Source organism: Curcuma longa, chromosome 3, assembly GCF_044706935.1.
Source record: "Curcuma longa cultivar G26 ecotype Majalengka, Jawa Barat chromosome 3, ITB_CL_G26_1.1, whole genome shotgun sequence".
Classification (NCBI taxonomy): Eukaryota; Viridiplantae; Streptophyta; class Magnoliopsida; order Zingiberales; family Zingiberaceae; genus Curcuma; species Curcuma longa.
The window spans coordinates 793,859-815,630 of record NC_133863.1 but is presented as its reverse complement, the minus strand read 5'-3'; the positions used below and the strand labels follow the sequence as shown (position 1 = coordinate 815,630).

The 21,772-nt window shown below is 36.8% G+C and overlaps 3 protein-coding genes across 4 annotated transcripts; all 3 read right to left on the bottom strand.

Annotated features, from left to right (window-relative positions):
- Window positions 1-32: 32 nt before the first annotated feature.
- On the bottom strand, window positions 33-2,835 carry LOC141822946 (uncharacterized). Its single transcript, XM_074710242.1, has 5 exons — window positions 2,791-2,835; window positions 1,627-2,364; window positions 444-701; window positions 236-373; window positions 33-155 (listed from the first exon to the last, which is right to left on the bottom strand). The coding sequence occupies exons 1-5, from the start codon at window positions 2,833-2,835 to the stop codon at window positions 33-35; spliced, it is 1,302 nt and encodes a 433-aa protein (XP_074566343.1).
- A 1,265-nt stretch (window positions 2,836-4,100) lies between these two features.
- On the bottom strand, window positions 4,101-6,790 carry LOC141825627 (hypothetical protein At1g04090-like). The gene is made up of 2 exons (XM_074713013.1): window positions 6,449-6,790; window positions 4,101-5,871 (listed from the first exon to the last, which is right to left on the bottom strand). The coding sequence occupies exons 1-2, from the start codon at window positions 6,555-6,557 to the stop codon at window positions 4,289-4,291; spliced, it is 1,692 nt and encodes a 563-aa protein (XP_074569114.1). The 5' UTR covers window positions 6,558-6,790; the 3' UTR covers window positions 4,101-4,288.
- A 1,089-nt stretch (window positions 6,791-7,879) lies between these two features.
- Window positions 7,880-20,799, bottom strand: LOC141823539 (sterol 3-beta-glucosyltransferase UGT80A2-like). 2 transcript variants are annotated; one of them, XM_074710839.1, is made up of 14 exons: window positions 20,613-20,799; window positions 19,079-19,260; window positions 18,113-18,355; window positions 15,607-15,718; window positions 15,346-15,516; window positions 14,094-14,157; window positions 13,902-13,959; window positions 12,540-12,717; window positions 12,116-12,246; window positions 10,483-10,585; window positions 10,311-10,387; window positions 9,070-9,117; window positions 8,836-8,985; window positions 7,880-8,737 (listed from the first exon to the last, which is right to left on the bottom strand). In XM_074710839.1, exons 1-14 carry the CDS (start codon window positions 20,686-20,688, stop codon window positions 8,561-8,563), a joined length of 1,770 nt encoding a protein of 589 aa, XP_074566940.1. In that variant the 5' UTR covers window positions 20,689-20,799; the 3' UTR covers window positions 7,880-8,560. The 2 variants fall into 2 exon arrangements, with proteins under 2 accessions (XP_074566940.1, XP_074566941.1); XM_074710840.1 differs by having other exon boundaries at window positions 15,634-15,718.
- Window positions 20,800-21,772: the final 973 nt, after the last annotated feature.

Below are 21,772 nucleotides of genomic sequence, written 5' to 3'. Positions count from 1 at the left end.
CTCAAGAACAGCAGAAAAATTAGATTTCTGAATTATATATGATTTTCCTGCAATGATATCCAGGATTCCAAGCCAGTGCTGTAACTGTACTTGAAGGAATCCATTTGTGCGAGGATCCCTGAGGAGTCAAGAATGTCTTCTTCCTTGATCACCATCTGCAATGCAAAATTAATCATAGAATAAACTTTGTATTTGTGCTGACAATTTGAAGTGGCTGATTGATAATGAGAATTACTTCATCTTCTTCCTCGTCGAACTCGTGGCTGCTGCTGGAGCTCAGCCTTGTGGTCACCTCCCCGGCCTCGTCGATGTTCTTGGCAAATCTTCCGCGGACTCGCGGCCGGCTGTCGGCCAAGGTTTTCCGGCAAGCGTACTGCAGTTATCATCTTGAATCATTTTCTGATGAATAAAGTTGTGCTTGTGTTTTTCTTTTTGCCTTTTACCTTAATTTTCTTGGTGAAGTTTCTCTGGTTCCTCTTCTTCATGTACCTGTGGATCTTCTCCTTCCTCTCCTCCACCGAGAGCCTACCGACTTTGTACGAGGAGGTAGAGTCTTCTAGCGGTGCCACGACGTCGGACGTCGACGTCGCCGGCGGTGGACGGTTGCCCGCGCAACCCATCATTAGATGCTGCGTGTTGTTGCCGCCAAGGCCCTGTTTTGTATTCACAAGAGAAAAGGAGTTAGTTTTGAAATTGAGAAATTTGAGGGGCAATTAGGTATTAATGCCCCTTTGAGTTTTCAAACAGTTACATTTTACTCCCTGAACTTTAGAAATTTATGTTCTGCTCCTAGATTTAAAAGCCATTTTATTTTATCAATTCATTCTTAATAATTAATAATACTAGAAAACACTCCTTCAACCCAAAAAGAAAATGTACGATTATCTATGAGAAGATAAATAAAAAAATTATGATTAATCATGACAAGAAAGGATATTATCTCTGTTTCACATGAATTCGATCCTTGCCTATTTCAGTAAATCTGTATCATCATAACCAACTCAAGTCCTAAGGCTATTAGAAAATATTCCTAATTATTAATAATATTGTTTAATGAAAATAACCCACACATATTATTTCATTAATTATGAAAAGTTTAAAAATTAAGTTATTTATGATAGTTTTTAAATTTCTAGGGATGGTTTCTTTCTAAGGTAGATAGAATCTGCCACCCTAGTGGCCCGACACGATCAATCCCATGCAATGGCAGAGTCAGCCCGGGCAATTTACTTGGGTTGATCCCAAGCTGTGGGTCATGAACGTGTCGTCACCCGGACTAATCTTCTCATTTTCTCTTTTCTCCTCTAGTAAATCAGAATTTTTCTCTTTTCTAACGCCGTCAAGCCCCCGGGCTACAGCCCAGGTAGGTTTGATTGTGGCTCCGTCCTTAGTCATACGATTATCTGTGCTGAGGTAAATCGAGAAGTTGCAGTTGATTACGATGTGAGAAGATATTTCTCGATTTCACTGAGATTTGACCCTTATCCACTTTAATAAATTTGTTCCGTCATAATCAACTCAATTATATTCCGGAGGCATTGCCTTCTTCTAAACTATGGGGAATGATAAACTCAAAATTTTATAAAATCATAGGGGTAAAGTGAATAATAATTAGTTTTCTGGTACCTGGAACTGGAAGTCGTTGGAGTTGTAGACGCCGGGCATCATCGCGTCATGGCCGTACGACGACAGGACGCCGCCCTCCTGCACGTCACACGGAGCTAACGTCCCGGCTTCGATCACCGACCTCCCTCCGCCGTAGATCCCCTGCATTCCGTCGCAGAACAGAGCGCCCATGCCGTTACCGTCGAGGAACCCCCACGCCGGCATCGGAGGCGGCGCCACCATGCCCCCGGCGCAGTAGCTGTTGTCGGGGAAAGCAGGCGCCTGGACCGGGAACGCCATGGCTGCGGCAGGGTCGAGCGAGTAGGCCCCGATGTGGTCGAACGGGTCGCCGAGGTTGTAGGTCGGCGGCGGGGCGGAGAACATCACCCCCGCGGGCTGCAGCGGTGGCACGGAGGCGGAGTTGGAGGAGGAGGAGGAAGGGTAGGGCGCGACGTCGGTCTCGGCCACGTCTTGCGGCGGAGGAGGAGAGGCGTCGAGGAGGGCGTAGAAGGAGGGGATGGGGGAGAAGCAGAGGGGCGGACTGCTGGGCGCGGCGTCGGTGGTGGCGGCGGCGGCGGCTGCGGCAGCGGATGTGGAGGACGAGGACACGTCGATGTCTTCATACTGCAGCGGGAGGAGGAGCTGGTGATCTTCGGAAGCCGGGAACAGATCGTCTCCTCCGCCTCCGCCGCCGCCGTCGCCGTCGCCGTCGTCGCAGAAGTCGAAGAGTTGCGCGGCGATGGGGCTGGAGATCCCCGCCTGCGATTTATTCAATAAAGGACTCGAAATTCAAATAAATATTATCTTTTTCCACAAAACACATCCAAATATAAAATTTTCAAAATAACAATTTATTCACTAAATATCTACTCTTTAGAACTCTTCCTCAAATGTTAGTCATAAACAAATGAACAATCAACTCTAAAACTTTTGGTTGAATAAAATTCGATCCTTGCTCACTACAATTGGCACGCCAACCTTCGTATACGACGATCGATCTAGCTTTGGCAATTCAACCAAATACAAATAGATCGATAAAGAATTTGGGATTCATTTAAACTAACAATGTGTTCTTCATTAGGAGGAATTGATGAAACATGCAAAACTTATGGTTCGAATGTAAGCTATCGAATTAAGATCTGAAAGGATTCAATCGATCGATAAGAATGGTTAGTTAGATCAAACCATGAAGAGTTCCTCAGGACTTGGCTCCATTGTTTCTTGCAACATATCTGATGACTCTTTACACACAAAATGGAGCAACAGCAGGAGGAGTAGAAGCGAAATTATATAAATCTTCTTAATTTTTCAGTCGTATGATCATACGAACGATCACTTTTCTTCGTGTTCTTCTTCTCCTTCTTGTCGAAACGGAATCATATAACTGAATCACTAGAATGTATATATGTATATATAGATATAGTGATTAAGAGATGAGAAAAAGATGGAAGTTGTTGGCTTAATTTATATAATGAGAGACTAAAAATGGCAAGAGAAGAAAAGATCAACACAAAGACTAGAGAGAATTAGCATCAAATATTAGGAAGGATTGCTCCAACAGTTTCTAAATATAACATTCATATTCCAAATAGAACAATAATTCTTAGCTATTAGTATTATTATTATTAACCATGAGTATAATAAACTAATTAAATAGAATTTGATAATGAAGAGGTTGAACTGAACTAATTCGGAAATTCAATTTTTTGAAAGTTCTTTTTTTTTAAAAAAATATCAATTATTTTGATTAAATCAGTTGATTTCAATTTTGAATTTTGGAAATCGATTAAACCGAATTAATCAATTTTAATTTTATGTATAAATTGGTTGCTTAGATTTGGTCACTTAAAAATCCAAATGGAAACTAATCACTTATTAATCTCATACCCATGTATAAATCTTCAGTTTGATGTGTTGTTATTTGAGATTACAAATTAAACAAGAAAACATGTGTTTTGAAAAACAGAGCAGTTATTTAAATCAGATTTTTCATTTTCAGAAACTAGAAGAAGTGGAAATCATTTTTGTTGTTGTTGTTGTTGATGAATTGTTTCCAAGTGTTTGCCAATGAATTCATGTCCAAGTTATCAAAATTCATGATGATATTTGAATCTTCACTGCATCCAAAAGAAGAAGAAAAAAAAAGAAACATTCATCTCTCCTGACTGAAAACAAATATAATCGAGAATTATGTATAGAAAGAAAAACAAGAATTTGAGATATAATTACCAAGAACAGTATGCATTTGCCAATAGTGGATATATATATTACAATGTGATCAAATTATCAGAACACAAAAGCAGCTGTAAATCTGGACTGCTTGATCATCTACAAGTATCTTATCCATTCACAAATACAACCAGCAATGGAAAAAGAAAATAATCTTGGCATGAGAAGATTTGATCTAAAAACCTAAGTCAATGACTTGATCTGCTCAAGCCACCCTTGTGCTGATCATAAATCATATCGCAATCGCAATAATGCAATGCTCAATGGACAATTAAGCAAATTACATCCAACTATGAAAACTTTGCAAGATGGACGCGCCACAACTCTCATTTGGTAAACTAATATAGTACTTAACCTAATGAAAATTTCATACCCCAGAAATCTCTATTACAACATGCAAGCAAAAACTATATCGAACTTTCGAAGTCTGTGTGTATTTCTGAAGGAGCCTTGTTCACCATCTTTCATCACCTAACCAGTTGTTCTTTTCCTTGGGTCCTGTCGGTCCTTCCTCCCCATAGAGCTCCACTGGGAGACTGTTGAATATATTCTCTACTGTATTCCTGATATTGAAGGGTAGAAAATTGAGAATTCTGTCAATTTCAGACCTCGAATTATACTTTATAGTTGGCCCCCATTCTCGCATGTACTGCAACCAGAATGGTTCTTCCACAACATCTCCAAGATACTCTGCTGCAACAATCTCATACCTAGTGCTGGAGTCAATGAAAAACTTGCTCCTAGCAGCATCGTTTCGGACACCAATTCCCAGTTTTTCAGAACCCTGGAGGTAGTTTCCCGGGTGAGGGAAGCTTGCATGGCCACTCTTTGAGGAGTAAACTATGGCCTTGTTGCCTGCAAAGAACTCCAAGCCAGATGCATCAACCCATTCCCCTCCACTATGCTGGGAGAAATATATACTCCAAAGTTCACCATTGAAGTTGCTTACCCGGAGAGTGTAATGCTCCCAATCGCCAATGTGCTGCCCGACTTTGCTTAGCGGAAAGTTTACCACTCCGACTTTGATTGTAGCAGGGCCATTGAATGGGCAGAATATCCACATTGCAATGTCAGTGAAAGTGCCTCCTAGAGCTGGTTTCACATGAACATAAAGTTCAGCAGTTTCTATGTTACCTTTCTTAACAAAATTATCCCTATCATCATCGGGAAGATCTATCCAGTATTCACCATCATTTTGGCCACCTACCGGAAGGTTTGAGCCTTTTGAATCTATGATCTCTCCTGCTTTAACATCCTGTTTATGGAGAGTAGCACCATTCTTGAAAAACCATGAAACTGATGAAGGAAAATAATCTTCTTTTGGATGAAACATAAGAGTTGGACCGTAATGTTGAATGAGAGCATGGATCTGCTCTAAATTCGGCATCCCTTTTAGAGAAGAATCTAAGTTCTTCAAACAATGAGCACTCAATATGTCTTGAGAGCTTGCGTCGGTATTGCAACAGAATGTCCCTACTGAAAGACCAGTTTCCAACATTCCACGAGAAGAAGGTCTTGTCTTCCAAACTTGGCAAGGGAGACGTGGGAAAATCGTTTCCATATCAATCATCAATTCATGAGCTTCGCTCGAATCAGTAAGATCAACTCGAACACATCTAACTTCTTCAATGGATGGCTTGTTTCGTCCACTAGTAACCAACATGCCCAATTCCTGATACCCCTCGGGTGGTATTGGAAGCCAGAAGTAACCACAACCACAATCATAGTCCTCTTGCATGTCATCTGAACTCCAAATAAGTTCGTAGTCAAGTGGTTTCGCGAGAGCTGGTAGGCCAGTTAACCGCTGAGATTGTGCATTTTCTCTCACAACAAGAAGAGAACCATGTATAGGTTGGTCGCAACGCTGACAATAATGACCGAGGCTGAAAAATCCATCTGGTATCGATGAGGGTTCATAGAATACAGCTCCTTTGCCCTTTTCTTTCGGGGAAAGACAATTCCAGATGCACTCAAACCTAGTAATTTGTAGAACTTCCAGTTCTCCAATGCATATTGTTCCTTTAGCAAATTCTCCACCTAAAAACTGAGGCGGCTTAGAGCACAAATCTAAGTAAAACAACAATAATAGTATGACAAAATCCATGCATAATAAAAAAGATTTACTTCTGCATCTACAGAAATTCATCATATTGAGGGCATATGCATTTAGGAAGGTTAGTTTGATAAGAAGTTAAATCCTGAGACAAATCAAACAAGGAAGTAAACGTTGATGAAAGCGAACGCATTTGAAGGCAAAAATTGGGAAAACATTAAAGAATAAACGAACTGGAGATTGCAAATTGCAAGCGAATTTGTCAAGAGGCGTGCAAACGAGGCGTTCTCGACCAAATTCAGGAACAACCTGAAACGAGAATGGATCTTTTTCTCGAAAAATTCCCAAACCATAATTATTGGCAGAAGCCAACGTCTCTCGATCACAAGATCAATCCCTAAAAGACAGCACTTGTTTGGAATGTGTTAAAGGGCGCGGCACATCGGGTGTCTCGTAAATAAAGAAAGAATCACAAAATAGCAAGAAAAAGCATCCGAAATCCGCGAAATAGACTAAATCTCCGACATGATGGAAGAATAACAAAGGGGGAAAAAATCTCACCTTGAGGCCATTCAGGCATCGGGGAAGGGAGGGAGAAGAGCTCCGGCTCGAAATTGTTGGCATAGGGGGAGATTCCTTGGCTCCAACAAAACCAATTCCACCTTTCCATCGCCGGCAATCACGGACGCAATTCACCCCCCGCGCCACCAAAGCGGTGAATCCTGGGCCTCGCGTCAACCCCCGAACAGCCTTCTCTCGATCAATTACGGATTCATCCTTGCTGATCGAGGCGCCAAAGGCGAATCTTCCCTCGACGACTCCTAGTTCGGCTTAGGGTTGCGGCTCGACCACGATGCCGAGGCGTGTAGCATCCGCTCGCTTTCCCTTTCCACGAAAGAGTTCGCCGACGCCGAATCGAGAGGGAATTCGAACAATTTACCGGCGGATTATTATAAATAAACGTGTTCCACGCTGTCTTCGCTCTTGCGGGGACGGACGTAGAGAAGGGAACAGTTTAACATATTCTGCTCCGCGGGACATCTCATTTGGAATTTCCAAGGAAAAAGGAGAAGCTCATGATTGGATAACGAAGAGAAGCTTAATTAAGTTTATTTTAATAACACTATTAATCATTTATATTGCATTATTTTATTTTTAAAAAAGGTTTAATTAAGTTTAATAACAGTACTCTAAATTTCTCCCAAACTTTAATTGATTTTGATGGTTTAACTAGTCATTAAGGTTTGTCTTGTTTCTTCACTCTAATTAATAATTAACCTCTTTAAGCACTAAATCATGTTTTCTCATTGATTTTGACTAATCGAGTTAAGCCCATCAAATTAGATAATGTATATCTAAATACCTTTGAAGTTCAATTAAATGCTTTAAAATTAAGAGGGATAAAATGTTCTAAGATTAAATTGTAAATATTATAAATAAAACTAAAAATTCTAGAATTATCTTAGAAAATTTACACTGCGTGATTTAGTAAATAAATTAATTATGAAGATTAATTAAATAAAAAATTTAATATAAAAGACTATGGTTTAATAAGATAATTAATTTTAATTCCAAATAATGATGCTTTTTGCAAAGTCACAATTAGAGCAGTGAATCTAAGGATGATAATTAGATATGGAGATTTTTGAATTTATATGGAGATAGGTCTTAATAAAATCATACTTACTACTTTAAATATCTAATTAAATTAATTTTATATATATATAATATATATATATCTTTAAAAAATAAATAAATAAAATTTTTTCTCCTTGTAGTCTATATATATGTTATTCTATTTATATTAAATTATATTTTTTTATACGATGTTAATTGTAATATATTTTTATTAAATTATAATAATTAAATTCTCCGAAAATTATAAGTATAATGAAAATGGAAATTTGATGGGTATAAGGATGAAAATAAATATAAATATAATAAAATAAAAATTAAGGATTATAAGACAAAAAGATAGAAAAGAATCACACATTGATTTAGTGCTGACACGTGTCTTCTGCGCATCAAACCGGACAGCCAAAAAAAACCAAACAGAAGGGACTCTTTCACAAAGTGAGGAAAAAATGGAGGGCCCCAAAGAATAACTAACTGCATCTGCCTGAATCCTGTCGATTTCCAAGCACTATCATCAGATGTAGTAACGAAGTTCTGTAAATTTACGAAATAACCCCTTGTACTCTTTCGTTGCACGCGTGAACTTTATTGTAGTTCCCATTTTGCCCTTGTCGATCCCCCAAAATTCCATGCCCCGTGGCCGGCCTTCCCTTCCGATCTCCATCGAGAGGAACCTCGACGAGTCACATTACTGAGATGATCCCACAGCCACTTCCACCTCCGCCTCGCCGGACCGCAACCTTCTGCCTTCCCTAAACTCGAGCCGGAGCTGCAGTAGATAGACAAGAAGCACAAGCAATTACAAGTGCAATTTGCAATTGTCGATAGGCAACCAAAGGCCAAGAGCAAGGACAAGCCACAGTGAGGATGGAGCTGCAGTAGGGAAGAAGACGATGTGGGTAACTCTAGTAATACAATTATCATCATCCTTTTCCCTCTTACTCTTTACTTTACCCAAGTAAACAATTTCAATGGACTGCACAGGAATAAAGATGACACAAATACAACCTTATACACAAACGAGGGAAACAGGACGATTCAGGAACAGCTAAAGCATCTAAGAAAGCCAAGCAGAAAGCCAACTATGCCAGATGGTTGCTCTGCTGCCTGAGGCGACTTCTTAATGGGGAGATGTTTCAAGAACGCCCTCACGGCTCCGGAAACACCGTCTTCAGTTTCCATCGCCTTGGCCAATTCCACAGCATTTTCCTTCACCTGTAATTTTTTTAAAGATCATTTTTTTAGTTTTAAGATCATAGGGGAAAAAAACAAGATTCAGGCATGAAGTTCGTAAAAAAAATTATAGAATCAACCTTTGGGTCCATCATGAACTTTATAGAATCAACCAACTTTTGCAGTGAAAATTGATCGATGGGGATGGGTTGTGGCCCAAGTCCTCTAGCATGCACTCGATCACCCCAGAAAGGTTGATCACCAAAGAAAGGCACAATAGTAGTTGGGCACTACAAAACCAACGCTTTAATTTTAGACAGACATGCTTTAGCACTTTATTATACACAAAGAAGAGAGAGCAAGATAGGAAGTACAGCAGCCTTAAGCCCAGCAGCTGTTGTTCCAGCCCCACCATGATGTACCTGAACACAAAACACAAGATGTACCTGAGAACACACACACAAAAAAAATACTACAAATTATTAATTTTAGTTACTAGGGAAATTTTCATTTCATCTGAGTTTTCCTTCTTCCAACAATGCTCCTCGGAGTTTTAAAATCATCAAAATACCTCTAATATTTTCAAACTCGGCATTTCATACCCCCAACCATTAACACCATTGCTTTACTTGTTGGAAAATTCCATGGCACATAGGTGGCATTCCCCACGTCATTATTCCGTTAAGTGAATTAATAGTGTTCACAATTAGGGTGAAATAATCAGAGGACAAAATGAACAAAATTAAGCTTAATCTTCTGTTCATCAAAAAAAGGTTGGCCTAGAATGATATCTTTACAATAGATCAGAATGACGCCATATATTTTCTGTTGTATGTAATATTGTAACTTTATGTCTGTAGGGATGATTAGATGCATTAAGGCTAATTAAGCTCTTACCACGATATGGTCATGTAGCCAGACTACAAGCTAGGTTTGGTCGAGCTCAAGTGAAGGCTAATGTAGCTCGCCCTAAATGACTATAGTTTGGTTGAGGTGCTGTGTACGGCTTGTTGAGTTTGACTGCACTTCCAACTAAGGTGCATATGGCTTCTTGGAGATGGAATTCACTCATTCAGTACTTTGTGTGATGAAGCTTCCAAAAAGATGTACTATTGTATTGCCTATTAATTAGCTATTGTGATGGGAGTTGTCCAACGCCCTTGTCTCAGCATCTAGTTGTGTGAGCTTTTATAGCCACTAGTGAGCTTTATCAATATCATCTCTTAGCAATGAGTTGTGTGAGGAGTGCTGTGCGAGAATAGCATCAAGGTTAAACAACCAGCAATAGCACCTTTGTCGAATGTATTACAATCATGACATCCAAGGGTAGTGATTCATAAACGTGAAACAGCAAAATGTAGCACCATTATTGAATGTAATTATTTGATCCTATTTTCACCACAATAGCTAAGTTATGACACAATATTCTAATTATCGATGCAGCCAAAACCAAGAATGTGTAAAAATAGATGCTTGAATGTGTTAAAATAATTATTGTGGAATATATTTGTATATATATATATATATATATTTTTTCAGTTCTTGAGGCACATTCATAGATCCAATCCGCAGCTAACAAAACCAATATAAGGAAATGCCAAATTGGAAGGCTTACCACTGCCTTGCACTGCAGGAACAACCAATCATGAGGAACATTATCCAGTAGATAAACGTAGTCCTTGGGTTCTGCCACTAAAAATAATATAAAAAAACACAATAACAAAGGAGCAGATTAAGCTTAAGGAAAAAAAAACCAAATAAATCAGTCATACGGAAAACAAACTTACAGTTCCCAAGTCCACCCCATCCCTTGTTAATGATGCCTCGTTGTCCAGTTATTCTCAACGCTTCCACAATTATCTCAGTCATTTTTTGAGGTTCTTGAACAGGCTATATACAGAAAACACTTGAATAAAAAAGAATCCATACTCGTAAAACTCCATGTAAGACTTTAAATAAAGATAAACCGGAACTCCCATTGAAACTAACTGTCATGAGGGTCAAACATGAACTCTTCATAATGGACGAAAGAAAATAGATATCTAAATTTAAAATCTGTATAGGAACTAAATTCCTTTGTTTTGTTTTCTAAAGGTCTAAACTACCAGTTTATTCTATTTTCTATAAATTTCAGTATACCTATTATAATTTGGTCTTAATGAGAACAAATTCTTATAAAAGCCTATAAAAGAGAAATTTTAGAAATAATTAACAATATTGCCTATTGGTTAACTAGTGGTATGGTTAAGAATAATAAGAAAAACAGACTTTTGTAGCTGTATTTTTTGAAAAATTAGTTAGGCCTAAAGGTTATATATACATGGAATTGAAATCCTTTTTATAGAAAAATAATAATAATGTTTCCTCTCTCAGTTTAGCTAATGACAAATAAACAATCTTTAGTTCTAGATTTTGACAACATGATGAAAGTTTTGCGTCTACTCTAATTAAGCTTTTATTATATGAAACTCGCATATATCTATCACTCAAGCATAACTAATTTATTCTGATACCTAGTGTAGACAGTAAAAGTTAAAATAAAGGAAACACTGCCACTAGAATAATAACTCATTTAGTAGAATCACAATTTGCAGAAGAAGAAACCATTGTGATTCAGAACCAAGATTTCAGGTACTTTTAGGCATAAATTATATATACACCACTAGACTTATCAGAATTACATGTACCTTCCATATTTTCTAAAATATCCATTCTAATATGAATTACTAATTTAATCAAATTTAATATAAATGAATATATAGGTTATATCTAAGTGTTTGTTTTTAAAAACCCTATGTTGTCAACAACAATATGTGCATTAACTTATGTTAAATTTGATTAATAAGCCAAACTATTGGCAAAAGCGGATAATTTACTCTCGTATAAAGCTTTCAACTAAATTTGACCAAATGCTATAACCACAAGAACTTAAGATAATAGCTTGACCCTCATGGTTGAAAACAACTAAAATTTGGACAATAAGCTAAGATGGTGGAATGGAACCAAGCAGAGAGCCAAAGCTAAATAACCAAAGCTGTACGATAATAATATCACTAGGGGAATACGCATAATAATCAAGTACAGGTGAATAACCAAATAAATTGCAGGTGGAGGTTTTAGATGCCTAACATGTGCACTAATACCATGTAATGATTTGATTAACCTACTATGATCACTGCTTCAAATGTTTAAGCTACTAGAAGCTAACTAATATTTGCAATTTTGCAGTGCAGGATGCTAATCTTACTGCCCCAAACAGGTGCCCATCCAGTAGAAAACTTACTGTATGGTGAGATGAAATGCAAAATAAAATTGGCAATGTTTACAAAAGGCATGTAAAAAAGTAAAACTTTATCAGAGAGCAAGCATAAGAATTATTTAAGAGAGGCTAAAGCATCTCAAAAGAACAAAATGACATACAAGGCTACCAAACCCAATGTAAATAGGTTTTTCACCAGCTTCAAGCCATTCCACAAGTTCTTTAGGGGGTTCATAATTGGATGCAAGGTCAAGGAAGCAAAACCCAACCACGTCAATTTTTGAGCCCCAATCTGAAAATGAATAACCACAATCATGAATCATCACACTGAAGCTAGCCACATCGACAGCATTGTTGATGATGAGTGGGTGTATTTTCTATTATATAAATTGTCATTTTGGCTAACTTCTTTCACTGCATTGATCATTGAGATAAAAAATATACCATCATTCAGCTGTTAGCTGAGAGCGAAAGAATATGAAAGGCATTGAGACACCAAACTCATGAAGAGCTATTAAACTTGGTTAAGAGATTTTTGTCACTGTATGACCAAAACATTGTACATGATGGTGAAAACAAAGAGACCTTTTGGTTTTGGAACAAGATGGGGACTCCAGATATACCCATGAGGTATGTCAGAAGTAGAAGCTTGTGCACCACTTAAGTAAGTGACAGGTCGCAGTTTCAACTTTTTTTTCCTGAATTCATTTATCATATCCCGTATTCCAAGCCAAATCATAGAATCCACGATTTGATATGATAGCTGCAGAAACAAATGATAAATAAGTAGAATTTTTGACCAGGAAATCCAAAAAGAAAACAAAAATTGAACTATATCAACAATCATTGAACAATTCCAGTGGGACGAGTAAAATGGCTCAAATATAAAAGGAAGATCATGAACACGAATTATCAGAACTAATTAGGGAAAATGATAAAAACTCCAAAATGACTAATTGATTACTAAGGGATTATAAAATATGATTAATAAAAAGATGCAATTACGTAAATGTATACTGATACAGATGTTGAACTGCAGCACGCAAGTGTTCAAGCTTTGTATGGGTGCAGAGGTGCATACATAATCAATATCGAGAAATAACTATGTTTTCTCATTAAGAATAATTTAAACAGTTGTTAAGAACTTAATCAAAACAAACCATCATAAAAAAGGTAATGGCTACCATATAAAGATCAAAATACAAATTATTAAGATAGGAGATGATGAGTTGTCTAGAATTGAAAGCTTTAAGTATTTATGATCATTTTTACAAAACGATTGACGGATTGAGAGAGATATCTTACATAGAATACAAACAAGATAGTTGAAATGATGGAGAATGTCAGGTATTTTATGTGATCATAAAGTACTTCTAAAACTTAAAGAGAAGTTTTATAAAACGGTAATTAGACATGCTATGTTATATGACACTGAATATTGTATTATAATTGAAGCACATGAGCAGAAGATGAGAGTTGCAAAGGCGAGGATGTTAAGGTGGATGTGGACATACGAGAATGGACAGAATACAAAATGAGAGCATTAGAGAAAAAGTCGAAGTTGCATTTATTGAGAGAAAATTCCGAAAAACACATTTAAGATGGTACGAATATGTACTTAGACGACCAATAAATATTCCAGTTAAGAAATGTGAAACTACGATAAATACACACATCAAACGAGAAAGAGGAAAACCAAAAAAGACTTGGTTAGCAACAATAAAACAAGATAAATTTTATTTAAGTATAGATGATGATATAGTAGGGTATAGAGTCCAATGGTGTACAATGATCCATATAGCCGACCCCATCTAGTGGGATAATGCTTGATTGTTATTGTTGTTGTTGTATGCAAATACATAAAAGCAATAACATATATTAAGTAGAAAAGTCAGAAGCATCCTTTAATATATTAATGAAAACAAAGTGCCATTTGATTTCTCTTACCCTATATCCAGCAGGTTGCTTGACACGGGAAAGAGGATGTTGAAACTCACTTGTGGGTCTGAAATCAGGAAACAGAAAAGCATGAAATAACTCTAAGTGAATATAAGAGGCTGCCGTTAGAGAATTTCCATGCCCCAAGTATCAGCATACTGAAACAGTTTGAGAGATAGAAAAAGGGAGAGAGTATCTCACGTCCATGGCATTGTGAAAAATATGTGAATTGGTACTTTCAATGCCTCAGCCACATGTGTATGTCCTGAACAGCCATCCATCCAGATTGATAGTTAGGAAATTTCAACTTGTAAAACTAATGAATCACTAACTGACGGGAAAAAATGAATTACAAAAAAAGCCACATAGTTGAGGGTGAAATGGTCCATTAGAAAATCACTGGAATATATGCAAGAACCAACTCACTGAGAGCAAATTGTAGCAACTAACTGAGATCAGAAAAGACACAAAATAAATGGGCATTAGTCATGTGAAGTTCAGTAGAGACACAGATGTGTTTTTGTTATAGCTTGAAATGTGTCAGAATAAGGAAATGTTATTGAAGAAAGATGGTTGTCAGTGTGAATGGTCCAACACTCCAATATTGATGTTTTCAAATTTCTGACATCTTGACATTGCTTTATAAAGTTGCAAATTAATCTCAAGCAAGCAATTTTGAAGAAGATGATTTGCTCCCATCAGCACCGAGCAGGACAAAACTTGACATTGCTTTATCAAAGTACAAATTAGTCTCGAGCAAGAAATTTAGAAGACGAAGATGATTTGATCCATCAACACCAATTAGGGGAAGAACAAGATGTTGGAAGAAGAAGATGATGACGACGATGATGAGAAGAACAACCACTCTCCAACATCTTCAGGTCCTTCAACTTTCCACTAAAAACCCAAGTTTTAATGGGGTTCAATGAAAAAACCTCAACGACATACCAGATTCACTTAAATGCATTAAGTTAGGTGTTGCCCTCCACTATCTAATTCCATGACTACCAATTGGTAGCCACACTGAAACAAATGTCCCTTGGAAATGGCCATTTCTCCTTGGGTCGCAAACATGATTCGTTATCCTTGTTCCATGTTTGTCTTAGTTACAAAAAAAAACATTTGCTTTGCAGTAATTAACATGAAATTCATTTATCATAGACTCATCGGCATTTGCCATATATATTGAATTATAGCAGCCTGAATAAGAAACTACTTAACAGTTAATTTGAGATTCGACTGCAAACACTTATTCTGTCATCTTCTATAACATCACAAGGCAACTGTCAACAAACCATTAGTATTAGACTGCATACGCGATGAAGAAAATAGCTATGTTTTATTCATTACCAAAATTAACTAGTGATTTCCATGCAAACTATCAATGACCAAGAGAAGAAAAACAGAAAAGTTACTCTCAGTTAATTGCATGGAGATTCATATGAAATCTAACCATAAGCAGGTGGATTTGCAATTATAGCATCTGCTTTGAAAGGGATACTGGTGTCAACATCAGGCTCCTTGCATGCTGCGAGCAAGGAAAAAATAATTTCCCTCATCTGTTTACGCTGGATAGGTATCTCCGAAGGTGCAGAAGGTAAGAAACCTTTATTCTTCACCATATCTAGAAAGTTGGCAATCCAGGAATAAAGAAAAGAAGATGGAATACACAGTCAATCAATGCCAGTTAACAAGCAACAGATGGTGTTCATACATTCAGCAAGAATTTTTGGGTCTCCACCTAGAGGATAAAATTCCAGGCCAGCAGATAATACAAACTCCTTGAAATTTGCATGAGTTGCCAGTCTAACACGATGTCCATAATCCTGAGAAGTTTATTTCATCAGCATGATGTTATTATAAAAAAGAGATTAAATGCTGAAATATATATTATTTTTTCTCCATGGAAGATTGCCAACAAATAATGAGCTAATGGACCCAAGACTAAATTTAACAAACAGAAAGAAAAAAAAAAGAAGGAACTTATCAGAAAGAAAGAACAAAGAAGAGTGTGTCATCAATTTGTTCTTATATAATTCAACTGAAATGAAAAATGTTGATTTCCTCCACTTTTTCCATGTTACAGTGGTTTACCATCAACAAAGCACACAAGATGCCTAATCAAACAAGGGACCACATAGTTATAGTGCCGTCTTGAAGAATGAGAGATGCTACCTTTATGAATTTAAATATTGATGACATAAATATCCAGCAGAAAGTAATGCTATTCTCTCTAATTTTTCATGCAACCTATGAAGGTTCAGTCATTGAACAAAATGCCATTCCTGCATTTAATTTCCATACTCCAGAAATAGCTTGATCCTGTAAAGAAATCATATTCACCCCACAAGCACAGGGGTATAGAAACATAATCCTCCCAGATTCCTTTCATTTGAAGTATAGACACTGATTGCATTCCCATGGTGTATAGGTTATATGTGACTATTGCAAAAGATCTTCAGGTAAGAATTGCAGTAAATTACGAAGTAGTAAAAATAGCTTCTGTCACTAACATGCTTTAGAACCTTTCAAGAACAAAGATTTACCAAAATATAGGCAGTACAAAGTTGCAAAAAAGCTTTCTGTTACTAGCATGCATTAGGACCTTTCAAGAATAATGATTTACCAAAATGTATTGGCAGGCAGTTAAATTGAATAAATTGTTTAAGCCCCTGGCACTACTTTGCCATTTGCTAACTAGTGGAAGCTTTTATTCAGGATGTATTTGACCATCTTGTTAGAATACAACAACAAACTGTGTTAGCTCATCCATTTGAGTGCATCACATCATTAAACTCTATGCAAGTCTATATCTATGGGAATATCCACCATGATGTTCCAACGTCAACAATAATACAAAAAGAATCAGATAACTGTAACCAATCTGCCATTGCTGATATATATATATATATATATATATATATATATATATAAAAGAGGAAGAAGAAGCATTGACTGTCTGCAGTGATCTCAAAAGAGATCAGGAGAAGGAAAGAGAAGTGAAGTCAACATTTTGACATAGAAGAAAGAGCAATCTACTTAATGTCTAATCCAGGTCAATTAATCCCACTTCTTCAAGGATAAGTGTATTAATTTTTTTTAATTTTTATTTTAAAAAAAGCTTTAGACGCCAATATATGACACTATTTAGGTTATTTGCTGTATAACTTTCTTTGTTGGAACTACTAAAGAATAAAGGACAACAATATAATCACACATTATACATAAATTTACTTTTGGAATTGTAATATGGGCATCCTTCTTTCCGTTTGTCTAAGCCAAGAAACCAAGGTCCATGATACATATCCAAATCCAATTTCTGCATCTTCTTCATCTATATGTCCATAATTCTTTTGAATGGCAACCCACTTCCTAGTTGGTAAAGGTGTTTCCAAACATCCGACTTGTTAAATGTGTGACCTGTTACATAGCAATCCTCTTTTGTCTTACTTATTTAGCCTCCCATAGTTTTCTTTTCAATCCCAGAACTTCTCTGATTACCATCACAACCAGAATTAAAAACTTTGGGTAGATAATGCCTAATAAAAGCTAAAATGGCCTAGTATACACATGTGAATTCACACTAAAAAACACAATATTTGTCTAAGTATGAATAAGTGTGCCCTAGTGTATACATCAGAAACAATTGTTAACACCCAGTGTTAAATGATTTTCTGTTCGTCGAAAGAAGTCTTGAAAGGATTTCCAATGTTGTCATATTACTTTTCATCATGCTTTGAAATGCATGTTTAGGTTGGTACTATGCTTGACTGGTATTTGAAATATACATCCATTTGCAACTGCTCAATGAAGTTCATAAAATTACCAAGGAAGAAACAATGATGAAAAAATAATAGAAAGGAAGCTAATTGACATTGTACTAAGAGGCTGTCTGAAAAAGTGTGCCTTGGGAACATCAATGGAAAAGCATAAGAAGATTAGTACCGAAATGGTCAATGGTTTAAAATTTATTTCACCAGATTTCAAGATACAAAACTTGAGAGAATGAAAACTACAACCAACATTACGTAGGGGGGAAACAGGAGTGTTGAATTAATTGTGCACAAGCAACTCAGAAGTGCTAAAAAAATATAAACCTAAGATATTATTGTCAAATGCATCTAAAAACTTCAAACTCAAACATCTAGTGAATTGGTTGAGTGAGCCTCCTTGCTGCATACTGAAATGAACCCCTGAGACTAAGCATTGAGATAGCTAACCTGCAAGCATTTTCCAATAGCAACAAACGGCTGAACATCACCTCGTGTACCAACAATAAGGATGACTATTTGCATAGGAGGTCGGTATTGGGAATCCATCAAATCAAATGGCTCATCATCAGCTGCTTCACCATTTCCATCCTCTGACCCCAATTCTGAAGGTGCAATTTCAAGATTGCTAGGAACATCAACAACAACAGTCCCATCATCTTTCACTGTAGCTATTCGATTTAGCATCCTGATCTGTGTTAAGCAAGGTAATGACCAAAAAATAGATTTTAAAAAATAAATTACCTTGCAAAGTCAACACAAAGCAACCTTAATGAAAAAAAAGGACAAAAAAAACACACAAAAGAATACCTAGATAAAAAGTATTTTAAAGAATTTAAGAAAAAAGTTGATGAAGCCCAACAGATGATGATGAGAAATATGTGATAAGAATTTTGTTAATGACACCTCGAGTAGTTCCAAAAGTTAAACTATGTATTATCTAAACGTAGTTTTAAAAAGATGGGCATTGGCAATCTACAATCAATCATCAATAACATAGTTGATATCTCATTGTTTGCTTCAAGGTTTTACATACCTAGAAATTTGCCTTGATTGATCAGGCCATGAAATAAGAAGATGACGAACAATAAATCTTGGCTCCTAGACAATTAAGTTAAGAGAAGTTCAATCAAGGGAGCACAAAATTGATCTCTTATTATTCGCATCAAGGTTTTACATCCCTAGAAAATTGTATTTTGATTGATCATTGCCTAAATATAGGAAGATAGCAAACAAAATTCATGAATCATAGATAACTAAGTCAAGAGAAATACAATCAAGTCAGCACTAAATGGTATTGTAGCTTTACAAAATTGACAAAAAATGACAGATCCACAACAGAGTAAGTCTCGCATCACCCAAATGCAATGACACAAATACAGTCACAAGAAGAGTGAAAGAGAGAGAGAAAAAAACCTTTTCTTTATTGGGAACCTTATCACTGAACAATTTAAGTGTTGGGTCTTCGTGGGGACTCTGGCTACGTTTCTCAGTTCTTGACCTTTTTAGGCTTTCTTTTCCTAAATGTGCTTCTGAACTTTCTGCAGACTCTGTTCTTCCACCAGGCATAGTATTTGACCTAGGAAGTCCTCTATCAACTGAAACAACAAACAGAAGAATATTGGTGCATTTATTCTAACACAGCAAGTGTTTGACTTTAAAAACAAATCAGATATTTGAACTTCCAATTCGTGGAGATCACTAATTATATAGTCCTATCGACCAATAGTAATTCAGCATCCATTTTAACTGACCATAACCAGCATCATCAAGGTGTTAACACCAGGAAAAATAGCCTTAACAGAAAAAATATGTTACATCTCAAGAAAATAAAATTTTCATGTGTTAGTCCAACCAGCATCATCCATGAAAAGCATATATGTGCACCCCATGATGACCAATGAGAACCAAATGCTAAGAGTAACTAAATTATCCATAGCATTCAATATCAATCTCATAATTAGCTAAATGCAAAAGGTGTTAACTCTCTCCCTCGTCTCCATTTCCATCTTCATTTCCTCTACCATATGATAGGCTTATTTAGTTAGTGCAGGGTCTATCAGTTCAAAATAAAATTCCTATAACAAGTGTAATGTACAATAACTAGTAGGCATCCATAGAAATGGAAATAATTATCATAACTAAAAAATGAACAAGATTTCCAACAACCAAAAGCCCAAGGTGTTTAGTGAGTCAATACACCTAAGCGTAGCAACCATGGAGATATTTCAATCCTTTTTGTTGACGTGACTACTGGAGCAGCTACTTGAATAAATCAATAAAAAGGGAATAACAACGAAGCAGCAGCACTGATAACAAATCACTTCTAACTTCAAAAAGGGGAATGACAACAAAAGTGGTCATTGAATAACTAGTCCGATATCACCTCACTTCTAACAGGGAAAGGCACATGACACCGAAAGGGGTTATTGATTCATTGAATAACTACTTCGCTGCCATCTGCTTAATGAGTTCTACTCCCGATGGTGGGTAGATTGAGGAACAAGCAGCCACCTTGAGAAAGTAGTAGGAGCAACATTTTTGACTAACTTATCGATCAAACACCAGTATCACAAAGAAAAATCCAACTACACCGCTACTAAAAAAAGAGTCGAACTGACGGGATTCACGAGAGTCCATCTCCAAAAAAAAAAAAAAAAAAACTGTATGCCTCCTTCTGGGATCAAATCCACTCAATTACTCGCTCGATGATCAATGCAACACAACCATGTCACAAACTACGATTCTTCGGAACCCACTCGGTTATAACATCAATACCTCATCATTGCCAAATTAAAAGTTCCCTCTCCCACAGAAAAAGCCAGAAATACCTACCAATAGAAGCACCGCGCACACCCAATCCACTAGATCTCCAAAATATTGCTCGTAAAAACACCTGCCCAATCCAAACGACGGCAAAAGACCAAAAGCAAAAGACCAGGATAATTACCGACGGGGGAGGCGGTGAATCTGACGCTTTTCCCGTTCCTCTTGCTCTCCTCCACGCCGGTTCCATTCTCCGCCATTCTTGGCCGAGAAACCAGGCGTCTCCGAGGGAGACACGAATAGATCTGGCGCTGCGGAGTGAGAAGAGAGAGGGATATCGGCACCCGCAGCGATCGTTACCGTGCACGCCCCCGGTTACAGTCTGCTCAAGGAACGACCTGTGCACGCCCCCGGTTACACACTGCTCAAGGAAGGACACGTGGCAGTGGCCAACACCCACTCCACTGTCGAAAACCGGGAAGAGACGCAACGGGTTGCCTAAAGCGGACGCCGTCCACTACGAGACTGTGGTCTGTAAATATGGGAATTATCCATTGGGTTTCCAACACAATTTAACGGGATTAAATTAAATAAAAAAAATATATAACTTAAAATGTATCAGATTCCTATCAGTTTGTGTTGAGTTTGCAAGGTGGTTATTTATAATTTTTTAAAATTTTAAGGCTATCGAATATTTTTGCTAAGAATAATTAATTAATCATTTTAAAAATTAAAAAAAAAAAGATTCTCAATCCGAGCCTATCACAAGCCAACTCGAGTTCATCTCCAGCCAACATATGCGAGTCGCAAGCCCAAGTAAACACGTCTATTTGAATTCACTTTAAAATAAATTGATAAAATTTCTCTTCTACAAAAAAGTGTAATTCGTCATTTTAACAGCCACTTGACACGATCGGTCCCATGATCATTTATGAACAGGTAAATCAAAAAATTACAGTTGATCACAACACTAAATCATGAATTAGACAAGTCAAACTTACGGCCGATATTTTCCATCAATAAAATTTCAATCCAATCCAAAACGTCTCAATTATATTTATTTGAATTGATAACTCTGCTCAGTATTAATATAGTTAACTTATATTTATTTGAATTGATTTAAGCGGATAACATCCAATTAGATATTCTCTTTTTTTTCAAACTGAAGTGACTCAATTTATATTATTTTAGTCAACGGAAATCCTGTCCATCAATAAAGTTGAAATAAATTAGATATTCCAATTGATATAAATAACTAATTAAATTGAATGAACAAGATTGAAGATATATGCCGGTCAGTTTATTAATGTTTATAAATAAAAATAGTCAATAGCATTTATAAAT

Excerpts from the sequence above, each read along its gene's own strand:
- LOC141822946 (XM_074710242.1), bottom strand. The coding sequence starts at position 2,835 with ATGTTGCAAGAAACAATGGAGCCAAGTCCTGAGGAACTCTTCATG. Across the intron at positions 702-1,626 it reads CCAACGACTTCCAGTTCCAG|TTTCTCAATTTCAAAACTAA; the intron begins GTACCAGAAAAC and ends TTGCCCCTCAAA. Across the intron at positions 156-235 it reads TCGACGAGGAAGAAGATGAA|ATGGTGATCAAGGAAGAAGA; the intron begins GTAATTCTCATT and ends TTTGCATTGCAG.
- LOC141825627 (XM_074713013.1), bottom strand. The coding sequence starts at position 6,557 with ATGGAAAGGTGGAATTGGTTTTGTTGGAGCCAAGGAATCTCCCCCTAT. Across the intron at positions 5,872-6,448 it reads GATGCCTGAATGGCCTCAAG|GTGGAGAATTTGCTAAAGGA; the intron begins GTGAGATTTTTT and ends CTCAGTTTTTAG.
- LOC141823539 (XM_074710839.1), bottom strand. The coding sequence starts at position 20,688 with ATGGCGGAGAATGGAACCGGCGTGGAGGAGAGCAAGAGGAACGGGAAA. Across the intron at positions 12,718-13,901 it reads AGCAACCTGCTGGATATAGG|CTATCATATCAAATCGTGGA; the intron begins GTAAGAGAAATC and ends TTGTTTCTGCAG. Across the intron at positions 8,986-9,069 it reads CTGCTGGGCTTAAGGCTGCT|TGCCCAACTACTATTGTGCC; the intron begins GTACTTCCTATC and ends TTGGTTTTGTAG.